Below are 12,922 nucleotides of genomic sequence, written 5' to 3' on the forward strand. Positions count from 1 at the left end.
TGACTTTCATAATTTCTCTTTCAGAAGATACAAACCAAGAAATATCTGATACACTTTTGAAACCAGAGATCTAAAATTCAGATTTTGTTACGACATACAGAAATAGTCATCAGCTAAAAGTGGTCTGATATACAGACAGTCATCTTCAGTGTATGTAACCAAAACAATGCAGCATCATAGTCTTTAACAACCAGAAGTTAAACCGTTTAGTCTATTTCCAATGATTAAACTGAGTGAAATGCAAGAAGTAAAACAAATTGTGACTAGTGGATTAGATTTTTAAAACATTAACATATTAACAGGTGAGGGACTTTTTAATATTAATTTTAACCAGTGACCTTTTAAAACATGTTCTCCCATTTCCCCCCAACACACATCATGATAAGGAGGACAAAATGCCATTTGGCAACAAAACTAAAGCTCCTGAGAATAACTCAGATTGCCAGAGTACAATGTAAAGCCAATTTTTAAGGAAACATTAAAACCACTATCTTTTTCAAAACATAGAACTTGCTGTAATTTAGAAGCCAAATCCTAAAACAGCACATACCTAAGGTTTTCTCTTTGTTTTTTTCAGTCTCCGGATCTTGTTGGCCATCAGGTGGCTCCGTACGGGCTTCTTCTCTCCCAGGAGTCTCCTCACGTGATTCTTGAGTACAGTACATTGAACCCACTGGCTTTCTATTTTTTGTGATATAATCTTCGTCTTCCAATGCACCTGTACTTTCTATGCCATCACAATTGGACTGCAGATGTTGCAAAGTTGTGTCAGATTCAATGCATTTGCTGTTCACCAACTGATCCTGGGTATTCATTCCGATCTCACAAATTCCAGCTTCACCTGTTGTACCAATCATAAACTAGAAAAGGGGAAGAAGTAATCAGATAAATTACCAAGTAAATTTTTCTTGAAGTAAAAAAACCTCTACTCTATTTTCAGTATACATAAACAAGAATCCAAAAAGCTACTGTATCACTAAGTTGAACTGCAAACTGTAGTCAATACTTTTAGAAAAACTAATATTGTATGTATATAAAAAGCAATTTTGCTTTTCACTGATTGCAATATATAAAAATGACCAACTTACCCCCAAATATTTAAGGAGTAATGCAGGCACTACACTTGACAATAATTCTCTCATAAGAAAGTAACCTGAAAAATTTAGGTACACAGGACTCCAGCCTGTTTTTTGTTTTTTAAACTCCTGGAGCAGGTGAAGTAGTTACTACCCGGAGACACTCCCCAAACACACACAGAGAATGTCACTGAAACATCACCCTGTTAAGAATGAATCAAGCTAAGAATTATCTTCAATGGCTTGTCATTCCAAGAAGTGTAGTATTAGAAGAGTTAGATGCTAAAATTATATTTCCATGCTAACTTTTTATTTGTGAGAAAGCTATAGTGTTCTAGCAGCTTTGACTAGAGTATTAAAATAAGCACACAGCTGCTCCATTGGTCAAAGTATATGGAATCAAATGAAAAATACTGTCAGACACAGGAAGTTAATTTTCAAGTAACACTCAAATAGGACCCTCAAAAAATTTAATAAATCATGAACCAGCCTACACCCTATATTCAAAATGTGATACAATCTAAAAATTACTGAAAAATCAGAAAGCCAAATATATTTAACAATTTCAAAAAAACATAAACATGCATTAAAAACACAAACTTTCTGACCTTTGCATCCCCAGAGTCAGTTTGAGAAGCTGTTTTTCCCAATTTAGTAAAACAAATCACAGTATATATACTCAAATGCAAGAATGCTGAACCCACACTTAGATGGTCCTGGATTACAGGCGAGACTAAAGTACAAAGCAGATGGAAGCCATCCTGTATACTCTGCAGCACCAGTAAATGCCAGCAGCATAACTTTAATGAAGTCTAACAGCTACTTTATGATTCAATTTCAAAGATTAAAGATATTAACATTTCAAATAATAGTTCAAAAATGGAACGAGGAAACATACAGGAGGGAGAGAGGAAAGAGGAGGAAGAAACAGGACATTTTTATAATTTGAAGTGTTTAAAAATGCTCCTGGAAAATACATGGTGAAACATGAATGTTATTCTTTTTGTAAAATAAAAGTAACCAAGTTAGCAAGACACACTACTAAGCTGATTAAATTAAAAAGAAACTGATATTAAAACTCATGCTACACAAAACAATTAAAAATATGGAGAAGGAGCAAGAGTATGTGCAATTTCATCTTCAAAGTCATATTTCACCTTTCTGAAAATATTACAGTAGCAAAAAAATCACTTATACTAATTGGCTCTGGGTTTAGAGTATTAAGACACGTTGTCTGTAATTCTGTGGGTAGACAATGCCATCTCTGTAATATTCATAAAAATCTGCCTCAAACTGATATGAAGTTCAGAAGAATGTCAGCACCTAACTGGAAGGTAAGCTGTAGTTCTCTCTGGCGACTGGTCTACGCTTAAATCTACACTTGTGAGACATAGTTCTCTTGGTGCCATACTGAAACCCACTGTGGACCTCTGGAATTGAACAGATGGTGGCCACACCCTTAACAATTGTAAGTCTAAACGCAACTACTACTACCAGTGAATTCTCCCATCCATGAAAAAAACAGACATAATCAGTCACTATAATCATTTAAGGATAGACAATATCAGAGCCTGAATATTCTAACCTGTATGCTCTAATCAAGAGCCAGGTCACCATCTTGGCAAATGAATAGTTGGGACAAAAAATTCCTGCTTTTTATGATCATGCCATTACAACATGTATACATACTGGCTATTCAAGGGAATCATGATTGTAAAAGTAAATGTTCTTCCAAAACCCTTTAAAATATTTAAGTGAATTTTAGTGATGGAAAGCAAGAGTTTGACAGTAATGAAGTCTATTCTTCACAGCACAGGTACATCAAAGCTACTAGGAGGGAAGCTGTTCTAGACTTGATTTTAACAAATAGGGAGGAACTCGTTGAGAATTTGAAAGTAGAAGGCAGCCTGGGTGAAAGTGATCATGAAATCATAGAGTTTGCAATTCTAAGGAAGGGTAGAAGGGAGAACAGCAAAATAGAGACAATGGATTTCAGGAAGGCGGATTTTGGTAAGCTCAGAGAGCGGATAGGTAAGGTCCCCTGGGAATCAAGACTGAGGGGAAAAACAACTGAGGAGAGTTGGCAGTTTTTCAAAGGGACACTATTAAGGGCCCAAAAGCAAGCTATTCCGCTGGTTAGGAAAGATAGAAAATGTGGCAAAAGACCACCTTGGCTTAACCACAAGATCTTGCATGATCTAAAAAATAAAAAGGAGTCATATAAAAAATGGAAACTAGGACAGATTACAAAGGATGAATATAGGCAAACAACACAGGAATGCAGGGGCAAGATTAGAAAGGCAAAGGCACAAAATGAGCTCAAACTAGCTACAGGAATAAAGGGAAACAAGACGACTTTTTATCAATACATTAGAAGCAAGAGGAAGACCAAAGACCGGGTAGGCCCACTGCTTAGTGAAGAGGGAGAAACAGTAACAGGAAACTTGGAAATGGCAGAGATGCTTAATGACTTCTTTGTTTCGGTCTTCACCGAGAAGTCTGAAGGAATGCCTAACCTAGTGAATGCTAATGGGAAGGGGGTAGGTTTAGCAGATAAAATAAAAAAAGAACAAGTTAAAAATCACTTAGAAAAGTTAAATGCCTTCAAGTCACCAGGGCCTGATGAAATGAATTCTAGAATACTCAAGGAGCTAATAGAGGAGGTATCTGAGCCTCTAGCTATTGTCTTTGGAAAATCATGGGAGACGGGAGAGATTCCAGAAGACTAGAAAAGGGCAAATATTGTGCCCATTTATAAAAAGGGAAATAAAAACAACCCAGGAAACTACAGACCAGTTAGTTTAACTTCTGTGCCAGGGAAGATAATGGAGCAAGTAATTAAGGAAATCATCTGCAAACACTTGGAAGGTGGTAAGGTGATAGGGAACAGCCAGCATGGATTTGTAAAGAACAAATCATGTCAAACCAATCTGATAGCTTTCTTCGATAGGATAACGAGTCTTGTGGGTAAGGGAGAAACTGTGGATGTGGTATACTTAGACTTTAGTAAGGCATTTGATACGGTCTCGCATGATATTCTTATCGATAAACTAGGCAAACACAATTTAGATGGGGCTACTATAAGGTGGGTGCATAACTGGCTGGATAACCGTACTCAGAGAGTTGTTATTAATGGTTCCCAATCCTGCTGGAAAGGCATAATGAGTGGGGTTCCGCAGGGGTCTGTTTTGGGACCGGCTCTGTTCAATATCTTCATTAACGACTTAGATATTGGCATAGAAAGTACGCTTATTAAGTTTGTGGATGATACCAAACTGGGAGGTATTGCAACTGCTTTGGAGGACAGGGTCATAATTCAAAATGATCTGGACAAATTGGAGAAATGGTCTGAGGTAAACAGGATGAAGTTTAACAAAGACAAATGCAAAGTGCTCCACTTAGGAAGGAAAAATATCAGTTTCACACATACAGAATGGGAAGAGACTGTCTAGGAAGGAGTACGGGAGAAAGGGATCTAGGGGTTATAGTGGACCACAAGCTAAATATGAGTCAACAGTGTGATGCTGTTGCAAAAAAAGCAAACATGATTCTGGGATGTATTAACAGGTGTGTTGTGAGCAAGACAGGAGAAGTCATTCTTCCGCTCTACTCTGCTCTGGTTAGGCCTCAGCTGGAGTACTGTGTCCAGTTCTGGGCACCGCATTTCAAGAAAGATGTGGAGAAATTGGAAAGGGTCCAGAGAAGAGCAACAAGAATGATTAAAGGTATTGAGAACATGACCTATGAAGGAAGGCTGAAGGAATTGGGTTTGTTTAGTTTGGAAAAGAGAAGACTCAGAGGGGACATAATAGTTTTCAGGTATCTAAAAGGGTGTCATAAGGACGAGGGAGAAAACTTGTTCACCTTAGCCTCTAAGGATAGAACAAGAAGCAATGGGCTTAAACTGCAGCAAGGGAGGTCTAGGCTGGACATTAGGAAAAAGTTCCTAACTGTCAGGGTGGTTAAACACTGGAATAAATTGCCTAGGGAGGTTGTGGAATCTCCATCTCTGGAGATATTTAAGAGTAGGTTAGATAAATGTCTATCAGGGATGGTCTAGACAGTATTTGGTCCTGCCATGCGGGCAGGGGACTGGACTCGATGACCTCTCAAGGTCCCTTCCAGTCCTATAATCTATGAATCATGGGTAGTAGCAATGCAAGTTTCCACAGACTGTCTCTCAAACCTAACTTGACTACCAATTTTAGGGGTGAGAAATATCTCTCCAAGTTATTAGACATGTTCTTTTATATGTGCAGTGTTGCACTGGTATAAACTTAAGGTGTGACTTTAAACTGATTTTAAAAGGTTTAGAAATTGTAAAATGGGTTGTGTGCTACTCATTTTTGGTTTTAAATCAGACTTATTCCAGACTAATTTGATGAGGAACAAGTTTTAAATTAAGAGTCTACACATGGGTTTGCACTCGTTTAAATAATCTGGTGCAAATTTCTCTGTAGAAAAGGCCATTTTCTTTTTTCACAAAAATGAGTAGAGTTGTTCAAAGAAATATAAGCTATCATTAACAGTATGCATCCACGTATAATTCAACCTCTGCTTCCTCCTATGTCTTAAGAAAAAATATAATCTTTGGTTTTAATGATATAATATCTGTCACTGTAATATTATGGTAAAGAGCCCTGAAAATGTCTATAATCAAAAAGCATTGGAGCATAAGCTTTCGTGGGTGAATACCCACTTCGTCTGACGTCTGTTAGTCTATAAGGTGCCACAGAACTCTTTGTCGCTTTTTTACAGATCCAGACTAACACGGCTACCCCTCTGATACTATAATAAAAAAAATTCACAGGTCCAGCCATCAGCTACAAAACTAGTTAAACCTCAACCACACTTCTCATAGGCCGCATATAGGCATGTTTATTAATGGGATGCACCATACTGTAATAAACCCTTTAACAATTAAGAACATAGTTATCTCATCTGTGCACAGAAATCAAATCAATTTAATCCATTTCTCATCTCAGGGCTAACAGACTTTGACAATTTCATATCTACAAATACCTTGTCAGTGGAACCTTTGACTTTGTAATGTCTAATACATTTCTGGACCACTATACTGCTCCTGTGTTCTCCAGGGCTGGGTCAGTGGCAGCTCTTGCATTGTGCTCCGGGGCTGGGCTTTGTGACCTAGGATTCAGGGTCGCAGTGCAACTCCAGTTTGGCCCTCCACACCACTGACCATGTCAGAGGGGTGGCTGGACCAAATCGGAGTACTGCTGCAATCCAGCACACCTCATCACATCTGTCTTGTCATCTTAGAGCCAGGCTGTAAACCCAAGTTTTATTTTGAATAGCTTTTAAAATATTTCTTGCCCAAAGAGTTGGTGGGTGACAGACACTAGCTGAAATCAAGCCTGAACAGGTGATGTATTTTGGGGAAGATCCAAGCCATAGTTTGAGCCTCAGGTTCGTGCAAAAATGTTAAAATAACATTTTGATGACCTTTCATTTTTGGACCACTAACCCTATCTCAACTCCACCAGAGAGGTCCTTTGGGGCCATCTGCCTGTCCCAAGTCAGGATAAAGGAGGAGGGTTGGGCGTGGGACTAGCAATTCCACCCCGTAAAAAATCAACCTGCTATAGAAACGCCAACAACAGAGATAACAGAGACTTTTAGCCTGGAAAAAGAAGGGTCTTCGACTCGAAGACTCATGACGCTGGGTGGTGAAAGTCGTGAGGAAGCCACTAAGCCGATTACCCTACTTGCAACCAGGAGGATTACCATCGGTACATGGAACGTGAGGACCATGTACGAGTCCATAAAAATGGGCTATACCTGGAACCAGCTAGAGCAAATGGCCCAGGATAAAGGACTCTGGAGATCTGTGGTTGGCGGCCCATACCCCAACTGGGGTGACGGGCATGAGTGAGTGAGTGAACCCTATCTCAGGCCCCCAGGAGGCATAACAAATCAAGACAATCGGAGTAAGCCTGTGGATTTCAGAGCACTTAGAAAAATTAACTCGTAAATGGTAATGTAGTCTCAGCCTTAATTATAGTGATGCTTCTTCCCCTCCATAATTGTAGACATTCACTGAGTGTGTTCTTCAACATGATCAAAGTAGTATAAATCACAGTGTGCACATATCACACTACAGGGCAGACACACAACTTGGGCAATTGTAAGTAAGGCTACAAATTTGTCGTGGCGGGGGGAAAAGTCATGGATAATGTGATTTTCCTTTTGTCCGTGGTTTACCCCATAGTGGCGGCTCTTATCCTGCAGGATGGGCCTGGATCCCCACTAAGTCACGTGCAGCAGGACAGGGATTCCGTTGCAAGCCAGAGTATTTGCATGCAGCCTGATGTCTGAGAAAGAGGGTCATTCAAGGTGAAATGCTGTGACCGTTGACCTGAGCAGCACCTATACACTATAAATCTAAGTCCTGGCCTCAGCAGCTCTTTCCGAATATATGTTATACACATTAATTGCTCTCTGCCTGCATTCTCTACAGGGGATCCTTCTTGAAGCTTTGCCTTGACAGCAAAGTTTCTGCTTTAAGAGCCAATATTTCAAATTTCTCTAAAATCTAATGCATACTCAGATTTTACTTTAAAAAGGAAATTTTATTTTATTTACAGGAAAAAAAGTGTTTATTAAAGAGGGAAAATGAAAAACTCGTGGCTGCTTACTAGAGAGTAATGTAATGATATGCTTCTCACCCATTTCCTAAACAGTGGGACTGAGTGTGATCAAAGAAAATAAATAGTTAAAACTCTCATGAATACCAGCATAATCAAAGGGCATCAGGAAATGCATCCATAGAGACCCCTATTCTAAGAACTGGCATTTATTCATATAGATTTATCATTAAAGACACAGTAAACAATTTCAACTTTCTAGGTTTGTTCAATCTACATAAACCAAGCATTTACACTTTTATTCACCCCTCAAAGTGCTGCAGTTTTTGTGAAAAAGGAAATCTCTTTTTGCAGAAGTCTGTACGTGACTAGAAGGTGATGACCTTTTCTTTCAGTAATCCATGCCTGTCTCAACTGGAGACCGGATTACTGAACAGTCTTCTACATGGGTATTCCCCAAAGGTGATTTGGAAATTGCACTAAGTGCAGAATACGGCACATCAATTGTTTAGCAATGCTTCTGACAGAAAACATATTACCCAGTTATTTGCACTGGCTTTCTGAGGATGGCCCCACAGATCTGGAAGTCTTCCCCACTGTTGGTCCAACAGAGCCAGAACCCAAATTCATTTAGGACATACTTCTTTCAAGTTTTATTATCCCAGTCTTCTGGGAGGGTGACAGATTAAGAAAGAGATGCAGAAGATATTTGTTAGCAAAATCTCAGGTGAAGATTAACCTGCAAGATCTGCAAAAGTTTTTGTTGTATGTTTGTCTAGAGCAATGAATAGCCACCTACACCTCTACCCTGATATAACGCTGCCCTTGGGAGCCAAAAAAATCTTACCGTGTTATAGGTGAAACCGCGTTATATCGAACTTGCTTTGATCCACCGAAGTGCACAGTTCCCCCTCCCCCTCCCCGAGCGCTGCTTTACCGCGTTGTATCCGAATTCGTGTTATATTGGGTCACGTTATATCGGGGTAGAGGTGTATTTAAAAATAAAAATAAGTAAAAATGAAAACAAGACTGAAATTGGCTAGTTTGCTTTGAGTGCCAAGCTGATGAGCAACAAACAAATGGTAAAAGATCCCTTCATCTTAAAGTGCTTTGCAAGCTCTCTAGACACAATTATTTCAGATACAGATTGCCCCAAAATACTGAGACACTAGCTACCATCACACACCTCAAAAAATCTCTCTTCACAGTCAACAGCTTACAATTACCAACCCCCTCTCAAACCAAGTCTTTTAGGGGAAGGAAACTGAGAGGTTGCACAGCACACAGACAACCTGGTGCTTTGATAACCAAAAGAGATTGATAGTTCCTCTGCAACTGCTCTCAAAGCCCAGGAGACTAACTTATCAAAACCTGACAAATGCAGTCTCAACCCCAAAGGAAAGGCCAGAACCCATACTGGAACTTACTCAAGATGTCCATGTCCAAAAATGAGGCAGAGTCATATTTAGAAAATAGGAGTCAGTGAGCTGTGATGGTTACTATTCATCATCACAGAAGAGTTTGAAGCACGTGCCAAAGATTGAACCTCTTGTACTGTTCAATGTATACGGAATATTTCTGGGTACCTTTATGCTGATACACCAGTCAAAAGACAAGTGTACCATATTAGTTCAGCCACTCCTTTGAAGGAATATTTGATTATACTGCTCACTTGACAATCCTGTCTTTAATCCTGCCACACTTGCATTACTTTATGACTATACAAGAGCCTTGTCCTTACTAGGAAAAAAAAGGTGTTTTTAAAATGTGTCAGCTAATGCATTAAAATCCTAGTGTGGACAAGACAGTTCATAGTTTTCACACGTTAGTTGATTGAGGTAAACCCTTGGCATCCCTTCCTCCCCCATGTTTACCTCATCCTGATAACATGTGAAAACTATGCCTTGCCCACACTAAGATTTTAAATATATGGTAAAACACAACTTTTTTCCTATTGTGGACACACCCAAAAAGACTAGTTGCATGGTACATATTCCTGCAGGAGTCACCTAGATCCACAATCTTTTTGGCAATTTTGACTAACTTTTCCATAAAAATTCATGGGTCAGATATCATAAAAATTAAGTTGGGTGTTTCTGACAGGTGTCTCTTCATCATGTGATATTACAACAGCAACTAATGTCCTTGGGACCACGTTAGTTTACTGCAGCTCTTTTCAGAATGCTCTCATTGGGCTGCTCTATTGCTTGCAGCTGTTCAAGGCTCAGTAGTACGAGCGTTCATCAGATTAGGCTATCATGATCACACTATTATGCACATTTTTTTTTTTTTAAACACAGACTGTCTATGAAGTGACCAACTGACTGTGATAGCATGCAACACTGAACTTTATAAAAAAAAAAAAAAAAGACATACAACATACATACATTGGCCCTTCTACTACTTTCTTAAATTATTAAATGTGAAATTTTAAAATTCCATTCTATGCTCTCTATACTATTTACTTTGTGCATGTCTCAGGTTGGACAATGAAGATCAATGACAGTTTCCCTTTCAGGTTCTTTGCAAGGTTTGGGTTTCCAACACTGCAGAAGAAAGTTAAAAACAGTTTTCAACTGATTTTTTTTTTTAACTAGACATTTCTTTTGATCTTTGCAGAAGTTTGTTTTGAGCCAAATTTAAGTTTACAGTATTCCTTTAAAAACCAATGCTGATGGTCTTGGCCATATTCAAGGCCTGCTTCTTGAGCCTTGTTCAGACAAGTATGTGCACTCACACACCTCTTGTGTTTAAGGATCCTATTATTCCTCGAAAGCCTACTAAATAGTATGTTTTTTTTTCCTGTGTTGTCCACTGTGGTACGAAACTCAGCTGAAACTGAAATCCATCTAATTTTTATTCATTCATTCCTTAAAAACACACCTTCAACCGTGATTTACAAAAAGGGGATGTGCTAAATTGCTTCTTTATGTTGCAGAAAGACCTGAAAGGTGGTTCCTCCTACTCACCTCCCCACACTCCATTATTCTCATGGTTTTTACATTACAAATATTACCAATATCAAGTGTTTGCAGAAGATTTCTTTGGGGGACTGGGAGAGCTTCAACTGGAACTCTCTCAGACCTTAACTGAATTAAAGATGAAGTGTTGAATGTTTAACAAACCAATCTTCTAACTGTTTAACTCAAATGCCTGCGACAGGTGTTAACAAAAAAGCTGAAACAGTTTTAAACTGTGACTTACTTTCCCTCAATCAGGTTTCACTTCCTTAATACCATAATCCTACTTGTTCTCCAGTCATCCACAGAATCTCTCAAAGCCAGGGTAGACAAGATCTGAGTTTCTAATGTAAAAAAGTGACAGCCTATAAAAAAAACCCTTTAAGGCCTTATTTACACAAAAAAGTTCTTATCAAGTTTTCCCCCATGTTTTGCTTTCCAACCGTTGTTTAAAACTACTGTTTGCCCAATATCTCTTGCTCTACCTTTCAGTTCTTCAATCAAATTTGATTCCTTCGTTTGGCTGTATGCTCTTATTTTAAGAGAAAGGAAATATTATTATGCAAGTCACTTTTTAAAATTGTTATTAACATTCTGAATGCTTTGGTAAGGGGCACTATATAAAAATAAAGGTAACCAAAAGAGACAGTGTTCACAAGGGTAGTAAAAACCAGCATGTTGCAGAAAAGATGGCTTGTGATTCTTGGAAGGAATAGTTTCACTGCCTCTTGAGAATTTTCCATTGGCCAAAACAGAAAACTTTGCACCTTGGAAAGTTACATTATCCTACTACAGGTAACATGCCATAACAGCCACCAGAAAACCTATATGAGTATGACATGAGATACTGGAGCAGAAAAGAAGTGAGAATATACCTAGATCAACACTCAATAGTGTATATACAAATGGCATCTGGGCACATTTTACTATCCTTAGAGTACTCTGTCCTCAAACAAGTGTGTTTTTATAAGTCCATACAAGAGAAGCATTATGGCTTTCTTGCAAGAAATAGAAACAAGGACGACTGTAAATCTATTGAGCTACACTATCATTCTTAGTAAGATTTTATTAAGAACATTGCCTTTTTTGATTTAGAAGATGTTGAAAATTAAACTAGTAGCATTACCTTTGATTCATATTATATAAAAGTCTACTTTCCCTGGACAAACAGAAATAGGATCAGGCAACATCACCTTTACTCATGCACTTCAGTGGGACTACTCACACAAGCAGGACTGGCAGGGTGAGGCGCATTATATACTGGATCAATTCTACTACTATATTGAGAAACAATTAAAACAAATGGTACAAACATGAGAAATGGGCAAAGGCCATCCTACCCTGTAACAAGTATTCTACAACTACAATACAGATACAGCCCCCACCCCTTGCTGACACGACCACGTGACCCATTAGATGACAATACTGGCTCCTATCAAAGCCTGCCCAGTTATTCCCCAGGCCAGCGGGGGGGGGGAGGGGAGGACTCCTTCCCACAGGGATAAGTGCCACGAACTAATGGGGCCACCACGCAGATGAGTGACCAGCCTGAGCCGACAGGCCCACGGGCTCTCTGGGGTGCCGGGCACGGAGCCGTACGAACGGGACGCCAGCTGGGCGGGTGGCTCGGGAGGCCTGTATCGCGTGCGGAGCGCGCCCTGGGTCGTGCCGCAGACCCCCGGGAACCACTGCAGAGCCCGCCGCAGCCAACCCCCTCCCCTGTCACACACGCAGCTCCCGCGCTCGATCCTTCCCACCCACCGCGGGAGCCGGGCTCCCTGGAGGCTGTGCCCGGGGGCTGGCCGCCGTCTCTTATACTTTGCTACGCCACCGGCCCCCCTCGGACCGGCCGGGCTCGAGCCACAGGCTGGGGGCAGTTGCCTCCCCGCTCGGGAGCGGAGCCCATCGCGAGGCTGGGCTGAGGCGCTGCCTCGCACGCCGGAGCCGCCCGCACCAGCCGCTTCCCGGACGCGCGGCGCCGCGTGGGGCGGCGGGGAGAGCCCGACGGCGCGCGCAGCGGGCCGTTACCTCAGGGCTGCCCCGCGCTGCCACCGCCGCCTCCTCCCGCTGCCCCAGGCTATGGCGCCGGCTCCGTCCGGACCCTACAGTGCTGTTGCTACTGCCTCCTCCGCGCGCTGCTTCGGCTCCGCGCGTCGCCATGATGTGACGGCAGCATCCAAACAAGCAGCCTGCCGTCGCCGTCCGAACCAGAGACACCGGAAGCGCTTGTGCCGGCCCCGCCCGCAGCCAATCACCGCGCAGCTCTCCCAGCCACGTGATA

The 12,922-nt window shown here is 40.9% G+C and overlaps 1 protein-coding gene across 2 annotated transcripts in view; it reads right to left on the minus strand.

Annotated features, from left to right (window-relative positions):
• Positions 1-12,883, minus strand: part of TXLNG (taxilin gamma) — a 47,005-nt gene extending 34,122 nt beyond the window's left edge. Inside the window, exons 1-2 of one of the 2 annotated variants that reach the window (XM_054007019.1) lie at positions 12,670-12,883; positions 551-860 (exon numbers count right to left, since the gene is read on the minus strand). In XM_054007019.1, coding sequence (XP_053862994.1) covers positions 551-860; positions 12,670-12,801 — 442 coding nt within the window. In that variant the 5' untranslated portion in view covers positions 12,802-12,883. Of the gene's footprint in view, positions 1-550; positions 861-11,767; positions 11,788-12,669 lie in introns of those variants that run through there. The other variant, XM_054007026.1, reaches the window with a different exon arrangement.
• Between the last annotated feature and the right edge of the window lie 39 nt (positions 12,884-12,922).

This window comes from Malaclemys terrapin, chromosome 1, assembly GCF_027887155.1.
Source record: "Malaclemys terrapin pileata isolate rMalTer1 chromosome 1, rMalTer1.hap1, whole genome shotgun sequence".
Taxonomy (NCBI): domain Eukaryota; kingdom Metazoa; phylum Chordata; order Testudines; family Emydidae; genus Malaclemys; species Malaclemys terrapin.